General features: G+C 35.9%; 1 protein-coding gene across 3 annotated transcripts in view; it reads left to right on the top strand.

Moving 5' to 3' along the window:
- The window catches only part of LOC106874264 (protein phosphatase 1 regulatory subunit 36), a 51,117-nt gene that overhangs the window by 15,700 nt on the left and 21,431 nt on the right, over nt 1-13,986 (top strand). For all 3 annotated transcript variants that reach the window (XM_014921925.3, XM_014921924.3, XM_052971661.2), the window contains exons 4-8: nt 850-924; nt 5,158-5,255; nt 7,870-7,936; nt 10,340-10,438; nt 12,499-12,633. In XM_014921925.3, coding sequence (XP_014777411.1) covers nt 850-924; nt 5,158-5,255; nt 7,870-7,936; nt 10,340-10,438; nt 12,499-12,633 — 474 coding nt within the window. The remainder of the gene's footprint in view (nt 1-849; nt 925-5,157; nt 5,256-7,869; nt 7,937-10,339; nt 10,439-12,498; nt 12,634-13,986) is intronic.

The raw sequence follows: 13,986 nt of genomic DNA, 5'->3' as shown, positions 1-13,986 counted from the left end.
ACACAGTATTTAGTTATGATCCTTTACATCCTGAGTTCAAATCCTATTGAGCCCAACTTTATCTTTCATCCTTCCAGAGTCCATTAAGCATATCTATAAAGCATCCTCAATGAGAATGGATTATAACAGAACAAGAAGAGATTGTGTACCATTTATCTTTTACAAAGAAACTAACATTTTGAAACTGTAATTGTTGTTGATATTGTTGTTGCTGATAATGTTGTTTAGCCCCAGGTCAGCCCTGACTGAGCAGACCTATAATGCAAATCTGTCCAGCTGTAGTCGTCTAATATTTTTGTATATTTATGATTATATTGTCTAATGAATCTATTTTTTAAAGTTTAGGCTGTCATTTGCAGGAATTAGGTTGATATTTCTTGCAAATTAAGTAGCTTTGTAGTGCCATTTGTACTCTTCAAATTAGTATTTAAAACCTTATGTGATCACTAGTTTGACTATTATTTCTGGCTGAGCTGATTAAACAACCCTGTTGAGGCTCAACCATTAGTTCTCTTCTTCTGAGTATTTTGTTTAAAAGCCTTCTGCCAGTCTGGCAAGTCTGAAGTGTTCTCTTTACAAAAACTTTTCCATGGTTACAAATTAGTGCCTCCTCATCAAGAAAAAGGCAATTAAAAGGTCAAACATTGCTAGTCCTTTGACTAGCTCATTCCTATGAAAAATTGTATTAATCCCTATGAAGAATTCAGTTTCAAAATGCTACTTTAATATAATATCCTCAATTAAAATAAATTCTTCCTTCATTTATTTTATTTCTTTTATGACATAAATTCTGCTTTTTATTTTACTTCTTTCACTTTTCTACCAGAATAGTCTCCATTATATTTTCAGAATTTTCGATGCAATAGAAAAAGCAGACAAAATAATGCGAACAAAAGACCAAAGTGAGGCAATGTTAGCTGACCTGTAAGTGTTTCTATTCCCAACATCATTGTATAGAGGTATGGACATGAGCGTTATGAGTTCAAAACTACATACAGACATTGCACTGATACTTTTTGTTGAATTTCATTTGTTTACGATATACATTAATAAAATGGAATACGACACATATATGGATATATATATATATCAAGGATATGAGAGGTATTGGTGTCAAGAAAACCCGAAAGTGTCAGGTAATGCTGAGTAAGTGCTATGGACAGACTAGTTAAGCTCCGGCTTCGATGATGATACAAATGAGGAGTCCAACGTAGGTCGTATATTAGCATGCATATATATAAAAATTAACAAAATGAGATAAAAAAACTCAAGGCTGTGAAAGTTTTCCACAGCCTTGGGTTTTTATCTCATTCTGTTAATTTGAGAAGACCCGGCAAGCCAAGTGAGATCGTTGCCAGGGCCCCTGGACTGGCTCTTGTGCGGGTGGCACATAAGATGCACCATTTTGAGCGTGACCGTTGCCAGTGCCGCCTGACTGGCCTTCGTAGGGTTTTCGAGTGAGATCATTGCCAGTGCCCCTGGACTGGCTTTTGTGCGGGTGGCACATAAAAGACACCATTTCGAGCGTGGCCGTTGCCAGTACTGCCTGACTGGCCTTATATATATATTTATATATATATATGTATATATATATATATATATATATATATATATATGCGAGTAAAAATAAATACAAAAAAAGGGGTTTTGTATGATTGTGTATAGAGGAATATATTATTTTGTTTAAAAGAGTTCCAACACTGTCTGTTTTTTATGTTTTATTTATATTCCTGCAAAACCAATGTGGGATATAGAATATGTAATATACAATATATAATATAATATACAATATATAATATAAAATAAAAATGGATGGTACAATGAAATAAAGTATTGAATGTCTTATTGAATATATTGAATATGTCTTATTGAATAGATGAAATATTGAGTGTTCAATATAAAGGATTAAATATATAAGGGCGAATACGTATTTTCTATACCTTGTGGTATTTCATCATGGCCGGTATGACAGACTTTAACAGACTGTATATATATATATATATATATACAAACATAATTAAGGGATCAGCAACAGTTGCTTCACCACATACCAAAGTTTAGAAATAGCAGCTAAAGTGCTAAGACTCCAACAGATAGCAATACTTGTAACTCACAAAGGCAAAACAAGAAGAAAAAACAATGAAACTAATGAGTCTTAGCTAATCATAGACATGTTTCTGGATTAGAATGGTAAAAACCTTCATTTCCGTCATCAGTATGATATTCTAATTTGCAGGTCTGAAGGTGCAGGCAATTATGCATATTACCAGCACCTCCGAACCTACAATAGGCCTGTCAGTCTATCATCTCTCCTCAAGAATTACCATGTGCGTCAACAAGTTATACCGCAGAAAATCTACGGTTTACTATCAGGGAGTGAATAATTATTACAAATAAAAGGGTAAAGAAATATTAATTTATCAATAAATTAATAATCAATAATTTTTACCAAGCAACTTCGGTATGTAAACACCATTATCGGTGAATATATATATATATACCTATATATATATATATATATATATTTATATTTACCTATATATATATATATATATATATATATATACCTATATATATATATACCTATACCTATTTAAAAAAAAAAAATTTTTACAATGTTGAAGTGTGTTAAACATTAAAAAAATATTTTGTAATGTTCATAAAGTTCAATTAGCGCTTTCATCGTAATCATCAGATTTCAAAATGTATTTAACTGACAGTTGAATTCTTGACGACTGTAATAAAATGACTGACTTCTTTTTGTATCTCTTAGAAGGCTCTAAGAAGGTGAATTTTTGAAATACGGTTTTGACCAGTCTGCATACAGCTTAAACTTCTTGGTTTGCCAGGCATACCGATATTAATGGCATAGATCCCACTTTTATTTTAACCATTCAGCTTGTGGTTTACATGTAATGATTTTATGAGTGAGCAAACTTGGTTTTGATTGATTGTATTTCAATTGATGAGAGTCTTTTGTAATTTTTTTATATTCATGTTAAAGATATTTTTATAATCCACATCATTAACTGGTTGTTATATTATTGTTGTTATTTCCATTCAGAACAGGTTTGAACACTTTAATAAACCGTTTTTCTTTTATCTTTCTTCTAACCTCACTTGTGTCATGTAGTTTGAGGAAAGGAAAAATTAGAAACATTTTCTTACCGCATGTCTCTATATGTTCTCTCACTGGAATTTGGCGAACATTAGTGTTCTGGATTTGTTGTCTATGGACTTGTGAGCATTCTGATAATGCATTCCCTGCAAGAGTCAGCCATGGTATGATTTGTCATAAGCTCCAAAATCTTGGCATATTTGGAAAACTTGGAGAATAGCTACATGACTTCCTAAAAAAATAGAAGTCAGGTAGTGGTTCTCAATGGGGCTACCTCCAAGAAAACACAAATAATGAGTGGTGTTCTACAGAGCACTGACCACTGCCATTCATTGTGGCCCTCTCTGACGTGCCCTTAGCTGCTCAAGTAGCTACTCTTGCCAGCTATGCAGATGATACAAAAGTCTCTCAGATGATACAGAACCCTGGAGACATTGTGCATCTACAACGTGAGTTGGACACAATATACAGGTGGGCCAAGGAAAATAACATGCAGTTTAATACTGCAAAATTCCAAGCCCTGCACTACCAACACAGGAAACTCAATGAAAAACAGATTGGATCACTGGTCCATGAGGGACTGAAATCCTTGAATCAAAATCAGTGCATGATTTGGGTATCAACATTTGAATGTATGAACATGTGTGCTAATGTGCTTGTGATTATTCACACTATGTGTGTAGTTGATACCATACTAATATTCTTCTGGTATCCCTCAAAACCGGCAGGCCATAAAATTCCAACAAATTATGCCCCACTTTCTGTCCTAATCTTTCTTTTAAACCTTATTTGGTTCATCCTTTGTGTTCCTCTCTTCCTACTGACCACATGACTTTTCAGGCAGAATCGTTAGCATGCTGGGCAAAATGCTTAGTGGCATTTTGTCTGTCTTTATGTTCTGGGTTCAAATTTTGCTAAGGTCAACTTTGTCTTTCCTCCTTCAGAGTCGATAAAATAAGTACCAGTTGAACACTGGAATTTATGTAAGCAACTCTTCCCCTTCCCCAAAATTGCTGCTCTTGTGGCAAAATTTGAAACTATTATTTATTTATTTATTAATTCATTTATTCACCTAAATTAATACTAGACGGATCACCTTACCTCTCTTTGGAAATTAATTCTATTTTAGTACCCATATCTTATTTCCACATTAATTTTCACAAACCTATTTTATCATTTATGTTTATATTTTTCTGGTTATTTGACTTTTATTTCTTTTTTTAACTTCTCCCTCTGAAATTACATTGCTCTATTTTATATGTAAGTTAATATTGATGTAACATTTATTAAGTGGAGGCGCAATGGCCCAGTGGTTAGGGCAGTGGACTCGCGGTCATAGGATCGTGGTTTTGATTCCCAGACCGGGCATTGTGAGTGTTTATTGAGCGAAAACACCTAAAGCTCCACAAGGCTCCGGCAGGGGATGGTGGCGAACCCAGCTGTACTCTTCCACCACAACCTTCTCTCACTCTTACTTCCTGTTCCTGTTGTGCCTGTAATTCAAAGGGTCTGTAATTCACTGTGTCACGCTGAATCTCCCCGAGAACTACATTAAGGGTACATGTGTCTGTGGAGTGCTCAGCCACATGCACGTTAATTTCATGAGCAGGCTGTTCCGTTGATCGGATCAACTGGAACCCTTGACGTTGTAAGCGACAGAGTGCTAACAACATCTATTACATAGCTGACAGGACTATGAAACAGCTGTGAATGAATAGAATAAACATCTACTCTCTCACCTCACTTCTCTCATCTGTTCTATGTGTGTGTGTGCGTGTGCGTAAGATAAATATATATGCATATGTATGTTGGTGTGTGTGTGTGTGTGTGTGTGTGTGTGTGTGTGTGTGTGTGTGTGTGTGTGTGTGTGTGCGTGTGTGTGCGCGCGTGCGCACGCACTCTTTGTTTTTATTTGTGTGCATGTGTTTGTGTTTCGGTAATCTTTTTAATGTTTAGAAAGTTTGTTGAAACTGTATTCTGATTTTTTTTATAATCGCTTTGCCTGTTTTTTAATTTTTTTTATGCTCTTGTACCTGCAGGAAAACTTCTTGGGAGCAACATCCTGGACAACCTGTATTTAAAAAATCTTCATCTTTCTCAAAATCAGCTGATGTTGTCACACTGCACCACTTAAAAAGTAAGTTCCTATTTATCTGAGGTTCTGGTAGGGTTTGAACTCTAATTATCTCATCTGTGGAAAGTTCATGTGACCAACATTAGAGAGATAAATTCATCTCGTAAATATGATGTAAGTTGCTATATTTTAGTTCTTTGTAATAATTAAGAGTAGGAAGCTGCGTAATTTTCTCTCCAAGAGAATAATTTTCTTTCCAATTGCAAGGAATTGTCTTAATCTGTAGAATAATTGAGAAAAGTGATAAAATTAGTATGACATTAATGAAAATGGATGATGTAGAGAAGAAAAATGTAATAAAGAAAATGTGTTGGAAACATAATCAGGCTCAGGGGCACAGCAAACACCAGGAAAACTTTCTTTACTGGGTACATGAAAATCTAATCACCTTTAATAGCTCCAAAACATAATTGTCAAACAATAGTAATGAACATTACACAGCTAAAGCCTTCAGACTTGCTAAAAATATATAGTATCTTTGGAAGCATATCCAAAGTAATGTAATTTGAAAACACAGTGATGTGAACGATGTAATTATAGAATACCAAAAGCACAAATTCTGCTGGGCCAGACATATCACAAGGCTCATATACAACAAGTGGACCTTTACAGTCGTCAACTGATATCCAGGAAATCAGAAGAGACTACTTGGGAGACCTCCATGTTGATGGGAAGATGAAAGGGGAAGCAATTTGGGTTCAAATGGAAAAAGGGCACAATTTATGGAAGAATGGAAGCACATGGGGATAAGTGATGTATAGGGGCATCGGCTAGTCTGAATAATAACAAAATAAAGAGATGTTCAAAACAGAAATATGAACATGGTGCATCATACAAATATACATAAAGCACAAGACTATATATAAATATATCATCATCATCATCATCATCGTTTAACGTCTGCTTTCCATGTTAGCATGGGTTGGACGATTTGACTGAGCCCAAAGGCTACACCAGGCTCCAATCTGATTTGGCAGAGTTTCTACAGCTGGATGCCCTTCCTAACGCCAACCACTCTGAGAGTGTAGTAGGTGCTTTTACGTGTCACCCGCACGAAGATCAATCAGGCGGTACTGGCAACGGCCACGCTCAAAATGGTGTATTTTATGTGCCACCCGCACAAGAGCCAGTCCAGGGGCACTGGCAATGATCTCGCTCGAAAGTCCTTACACATGCTGTGGGCACAAGTGCCAGAAAGGCGACGCTGGGCACAGGTGCCATCCTGATTTTGCTTTCGCTTGCCCCAATAAGTCTTCAATGGAGAATATATACATAGGATAATCACATTATTTATTAATAACCATAGTCAATTCATATTGCCTACGCAGCGTTTCGGTTTGTTGCTCATTCAAATTTGCACATTTAAAGTGCATTATGAAGCTGAAAGCAAAAACTTCCTCAGGGCAAACTGGAAGTCAATTTGCCCTGAGGAGATTTTTGCTTTCAACTTCATAATGCACTTTAAATGTGCAAAGTTGGATGGAGCAACAAACTGAAATGCCACGTAGGCAATATGAATTGACTATAATATAATAAATAAATTGATTATCCTATGTATGTATTCTCCATTTTTCTTTATAATGTTAAAATTTTTTTCTCCTATATCGAAAATAAAGGAAACCTCTATACTGACAACTAGAATTTCAGAAGTGTAAGGTACTGAGATCAAAGGAGAACCAACGATAAACACTAGTACATATACACATATAAAACTTCCAATATCGTTAATCGACATGGAGCTAAACTGGTGTATGTTTTGATAAAATTTATCCCTTGGAAAGAACAACCTTAGAGCAAACACAAGAAAAAACAACAATGTGAGGATGTGGTACATACAAAGTATTAAGACACGCTCAGGGTAGGAAAGTAAGGTAGTTTTTACGTTTTGAGCAAAGCTCTTCATCAGAAACAGGAGATGGAGGAAAGTCCAAGAGAAAAGGAAGACAGGGGAAAAAAATCGGCAACGATCCACATGTGGTTACATTATACATATATATATATATATATATATATATATATATATATATATATAGTGTGTTATCTAAACATATACTCACAGTACAATGTTATGCACTGTACAACACTGAAACAAACACACTGTTAACACTAGTAGTTTATTGATAAAATTCACAACTGAGAATGATATATAACCAAATTAATCCATCCAGTTCGCATGAGCTGTCATTAACAGTGAGTTTATATGTATCATGTCTGTGGGAAGTTAACCTTTTTGTTAACATATTTCTATTGAAATACACTGCCTTTGTTTCAATTGATTTTTAAAAATAATGAAGAATTTGATGAGGTTGATATCAAAAGAATTAAGGAGGGTACTCAGTTACACGACAGAAATTACTCTGGCTGATTCCCTTTTTTCTGTCTATTAAGCTTTTGTATATAAAGACGTTTACATTTGACTGTATTTACAGTGTTAGCTATAAAGGGTAAATGGCTAATGCATCAGTAGTTTGATAAATGTAAGCTCTTATTATTTTTGAACAGTCAGTAATATTTCTGATTGTTTCACTTAAGAAAATAATTAAAACTATAAATTTCCTCTTTCTTCTCTTTCATTTCTTCTCTTTTTTAAAACTAACCCCTGTTAATTGTCTTCAAGGTATTACTGACCAGACCACTTCTTATCATTTTGGTAAGACACCTGAGAGCTTCTACACAATCTATAAGTACGTATTAGTAATTGTTATTTTAAATTTGTACTGACTTACAAATTTAACATCTTCTTCACAGCCAAGGAATGATTTTCACATAATCATAAATTATAAAAGTGAATTAAATTCTTTGTTATCATTGTTGTCATCATCATCATCATCATCAATGCTGTTGTCATCATCACTGTTGTTGTCAATGCCGTTGCCAATGTTGTTGTCATCACTGTTGTCACCAATGCCATTGCTGCTGCAACTGCTGCTGCTGCCATTGTTGTTGCTGTTGTTTAGCCAAAGAACTGCAGTCTTGATTGAGCAGATCTTTTGATCAAAGCATTCCAGTCATGACCATACCATTTTTTCATTTTTGTTCCAGGCAGTGTACCTAGAATTACATTATCCAAAATATTTGCATTTTCAAGATAGTAAGCTATGATTTTGAAACACCTTTGCTGGTTGTCTGTTGTTATGGTAGCCAAGTTAATGTCGATTCAAATGTTGCACCTATTTTTAGTAACTGAAGTCCCTGGAAGAAATTGTGATGCTATTTATAAAGAACACTATTGAACAACAATATAAAAACTATTGAAGCCTGTGAGCTGGCAGAACCATTTGCATACTTGGCAAAATGCTTATTGACATTTCGTCTACCTGTACATTCTGAGTTCAAATTCTGCTGAGATTGACTTTGCCTACCAGTTGAACACTGGGATCGATGTAATCAACTTATCCTCTCTCCTGGAATTTCTGGCCTTGTGCCAAAACTTGAAATCAATATAGAAACTATTCTCATTAACCCATTTGATAGTTTTCCTACATAACAGTGTTTTCTTCATTTTTGCTCTATGTAAACTTGTTAACAATCTTCATTAAGAGTACAATAACAGGGTCACCAAATACTCATATTTATTTAATTCATTTTCACTTTATATCTACATCTTGAACCAATGATGGATCCTTCATTCAGTGGCTTGATCTGCTAAAAATATCAGTCAAAGCTCTTTTAAATTATTTTATAAAAACCTTGGAAAGGACACCTTAGTTAATGTATTGGATTCAAGCTATCAGATTTATAATTTACTCTAAACTTGCTCCTTGTATCATTAATTGCAGTGCTGTACTAGGCACTCCTGACTCATTCATTTGTCTATCTTTTACCACTTCTGTCAACTCCTTCAGGGCCTTTGTTAACCACTATACCCAGTCCTTTCTTCCCAGAACTGGAATTCCCTCAGGTTGTCATGAACCCCTACATCTAAGTACATTTATTGACTTGCTACTGTTTAAAAGAAACATTAACCACATCAATCTCCCCAATCTCATGGGGACTACAGAAGCTATGGGCCCAACTCTTGTATCCAGTAAAAAAAAACAAGATTTTCTTGTAGCATGTAGAGAAGCTTTCACTGGCAGTATCATGGATGAAAGCCATCTTATAATAATTCTGCATGTCATTATGTTACTTAGCCCATCAGTAACACTTTCATGTGATTAGAGAAAAAGAGGGAGAAAGAAAAGTGAAAGAGAGAAAAAGAGAAAGAAGTGTCCATGATGTGAGGCAGAGGAATGTAATTATGATGCTTTCAAGTGATTAGTTGAAGGGAAAGAGAGGAGAAAGAAAAAGGAGAGAGAAAAAGGACAAGGTGAAGAGCGAGACAGAAAGAGGGAGAGAGAAAAAAAGCATCTGTGACATGTGGTAGGGGGAATTTAAAATTTATTACGTGGTTAAAAAAGTTAGTTGAAGGTAGTGATATAGAGAAAGAGAGTTAGAAATATAATTTTAGCAGAAGGGTGATGTTCTGATGATGAGGTAAAAGAAAGGGAGAGAGAGAAGGGAGAGAGTGGTGATGGTGGTGGTTGTTGTGGTGGAGATGGTGGTGGTGAAGGTGGCAGTGGTGATTGCATAGTGAAAAGAGTACTTTTCTTTTAATTGAACTAAGTTCTATGACTTAACACATAAGTTCAATTCCATGAAATATTCATGCTTGTTTACATAGCAGATATATGTAATTTAACTTAAGGTTGTATCATATGTATGGGGGGTTTTTTTTTTTGTTTATGGGAAAAATGGAAAAATAAGAGTGAATATTTATTTTATGAGCGCTGTGTATTAAGTCTATAAAATTGTGTACAAAGTATATAAAGTGCATATATAAAGTAATCATCGTATTCCAATTTCTTTCACTTTGCAATGACTAGCAGATGGGTGACTCTTTTTCCATACAGGCTATGCTTTCAGGATTTTTTGGATAAAGTTTTCAGAAATAACCCAATAGGTTTACCATTAATTCTGTGAAATATTCACAGGTCCCACTAGTCAAAATTAATAGGAAGAGTGATTTATCTAGCAATATATATGTTAAAAGATGTTCAATAATTTTTATATTAACTTGTATATTTATTTGTTTAATTCTTCTTCAGTTCCCAGCAGTTTGATTTGTTCCTCATCAACCTGTTGCGATATTTCCATTTCTACTTCGAGAGAGAAGCTTTACGGAAGAAATATCAGAGCAATCATTTGTAAGTAACCTTAATGATGTCATTAGAAGACTTATATGGAAGGGGCAGATTGATGTTGAAAAGAATGTCCACTCATTTCGTAGCAACCTGCCTGAAATCACCCCTGGTTCTATGATACAGACTTCTTGATTTAAAGTGATCTAAACTGAAACCTGTCATTAAAATGCTATGTTAATTTGTTTCAAACACCATCTTAATAATAATAATAATGGTGCTTTGCTAAATTCTTCATTATTTTAAAAATTAACTGAAACAAAGTTTATGCATTTCAGAAGAAATATGGTAACAAAAGGATCAAGGATAGTGACAAATGAAAAAAAAAATAAACTGTAGGAGAATAAATTAAATCATTTAAAGAGTTGAGTCGGTTGGCTATAAGCAACAAAATGTACAAAATGCCCCGTAAAAAGCACCCATACTAGTGCCACGTAAAAAGCACTCATGCTGGTGTCACATAAAAAGCATCTGTGCCAGCAACACATAAAATGCATCCATGCTGATGCTCTGAAAAAAGTACCTGTGCTGGAGCCATGTAAAAAGTACCTGTGCTGGAGCCATGTAAAAAGTACCTGTGCTGGGGCCATGTAAAAAGTACCTGTGCTGGGGCCATGTAAAAAGTACCTGTGCTGGGGCCATGTAAAAAGTACCTGTGCTGGGGCCATGTAAAAAGTACCTGTGCTGGGGCCATGTAAAAAGTACCTGTGCTGGGGCCATGTAAAAAGTACCTGTGCTGGGGCCATGTAAAAAGTACCTGTGCTGGGGCCATGTAAAAAGTACCTGTGCTGGGGCCATGTAAAAAGTACCTGTGCTGGAGCCATGTAAAAAGTACCTGTGCTGGGGCCATGTAAAAAGTACCTGTGCTGGGGCCATGTAAAAAGTACCTGTGCTGGGGCCATGTAAAAAGTACCTGTGCTGGGGCCATGTAAAAAGTACCTGTGCTGGGGCCATATAAAAAGTACCTGTGCTGGGGCCATGTAAAAAGTACCTGTGCTGGGGCCATGTAAAAAGTACCTGTGCTGGAGCCATGTAAAAAGTACCTGTGCTGGAGCCATGTAAAAAGTACCTGTGCTGGGGCCATGTAAAAAGTACCTGTGCTGGGGCCATGTAAAAAGTACCTGTGCTGGAGCCATGTAAAAAGTACCTGTGCTGGGGCCATGTAAAAAGTACCTGTGCTGGGGCCATGTAAAAAGTACCTGTGCTGGGGCCATATAAAAAGTACCTGTGCTGGGGCCATGTAAAAAGTACCTGTGCTGGGGCCATGTAAAAAGTACCTGTGCTGGGGCCATGTAAAAAGTACCTGTGCTGGGGCCATGTAAAAAGTACCTGTGCTGGGGCCATATAAAAAGCACCCAGTACACTCTGTAAAGTAGTTGGCATTAGGAAGGGCATCCAGCAATAGAAGCCATACCAGAACAGACAAATGGAGCCTCACACAGCTCTCCAGCTTGCTAGCTTCAGTCAAACTGTCCAACACATGCCAGCATGGAAAATAGACATTAAATGATGATGATGATGATGATGATATTGTGAGAAGAAAGTGGTGAGGAGTGGTTAAGTGAATTGTCATGCTAAGTATATATTAATTCTAAACGAAATTGTTTTATATTCATATGTGTGTGAGTGTGTGCTTGTGTACATATTGTGAATTTAGTTTAAAATTGTTAACATTTACCTAAATTTCTGTAAAGATGGAATTATCTGCCATATCCCAAGTTTAGCTTCAGCAAGTGAGGTATTGTCTAATCAGAGTTTCTGCAACAAGAGGAATGCTTGCATGTGTGTGTGTGCATGTGCGTGTGTGTGTGTGTGTGTGTGTGTGTGTGTGTGTGTGTGTGCGTGTGTGCATGTGTGTGTAATGCAAGATAGTGTGTCAAATTGTGAACCTTATGTCATAACCATAACTTAGCCATTTGATAAATAGAGATTGATAAAATGAGTAAAACACTCAAATGAATACTTTGGTCAATACAATCCCTGCAACTGTTGTAGATGTTATGCCTCCTGTGGCTACAGACTATCATATGTTCACTAATAAAAAAACAAAAGACTTGTGATTTCAGCCCTGTGAATTCTTATGAATCCGAACTAAAGGCAAATGCTAAGATAGAAATTTGTCAGAATCTCCTTGGACAGACATACTGCAGCCTAATAATGGGTCTGGGAGTTGAAAATCAACATCACATGGAATGCGGCAAGTGAGTACTTTAAAATATAATAATTCGGATTTGATTTGAAAACTTTTGGCTCACCTAATTCATAACTCTTGGTGAGTCAACTCAAATGATCAGGTTTTGATACCTATTTGTAGTATTTTGCTTCATAGCTAATGTCCTTTGGCAAGCCATAAATGTTACATCATTCCATTTCTGAGACTCCAGCAAATAAGATCTGAAGAAGGAATTCTAATTCCGAAATATCATCGGACTATAGTTTACCAAGTTACAACAGGTATACAGTCCATTTTTTGTTCTATAGTGCATTGTTATACTTTCCTAAACTTTTTATTCTTTACAAACAATACACAATGCTTCAAGCGAACTACAATACTCTCCTATATAAGAGGTTGTTTTTTACTATGTAATACATCAAATTTTACATTATATTTAATGTATGACATTATGTTCAATTCTTTCAATCAGTTTCATTTTAACCAACAAAGGTATTTTAGTTCATTACTCATCATAATAATTTTTTGAAAACCAAGTTAAGTTGTTGAAAGAAGTTACAAACTGAAATATTGCTACAACTTGATATTGTTCATAGCAATATATTGCTACAGCTTCATAGTGTTCACAGAGAAATATTGCTACAACCACATAATGTTCATAGAGAAATATTTCTGCAACCTGATAATGTTCGGAGTGAAATATTGCTACTGCCTGATAATGCTCATAACAAAATATAGCTACAACCTGATAGTGTTCATAGAAAATACTGCTACAACCTGATGATATTTGTAACAAAATATTAATGTAACCTGAATTAAGGGGTGCTGATCACTAATTGCAGAGGAAATATGTGGAAAAGAAGTGGTGAGAAAGGATGTACAGATGTTGGGACTCACAGAAGGGATGACTAGGGATCAAGACACCTGGTGGTTTGCTGTGCTTGAGAAGTCATGCCAAGCTAAGTGAAAGCATGGTTGTCTTTGCATATAGGCTTGTTCCCTGCATCCTCTCCACTGAGTATTCCTAACCTTGTGGGCTCATAGGTGCTGGTGCCATGTAAAAAGCACCTGTACCAGTGCCACATGAACACACCTGTGCCAGTACTGCGTAAAAGCGTCTAGTACACTCCATGAAGTGGTTGGCATTAGGAAGGGCATCCAGCCATAGAAACCATACCAAAACAGACATGGATCCTGGGAAGCTCTTCAGCTGGCCAGCTCCTGTCAAATCACCCAACCTGTGCCAGCATGGAAAATAGATGTTAAATGATGATGATGATGATGATGATGATGTAGATGATATAGACTTCCTCAATTAAGCATTGCACCTAAGGAACTCTAGTGTTCCCTTCTAAACACTTTTGAGGTATCCTGAAACCTT

Source organism: Octopus bimaculoides, chromosome 11, assembly GCF_046866305.1.
Source record: "Octopus bimaculoides isolate indiv1 chromosome 11, ASM4686630v1, whole genome shotgun sequence".
NCBI lineage: Eukaryota > Metazoa > Mollusca > Cephalopoda > Octopoda > Octopodidae > Octopus > Octopus bimaculoides.
The sequence above is the reverse complement of the archived record's forward strand: the minus strand, read 5'-3'. Positions and strand labels throughout refer to the sequence as shown.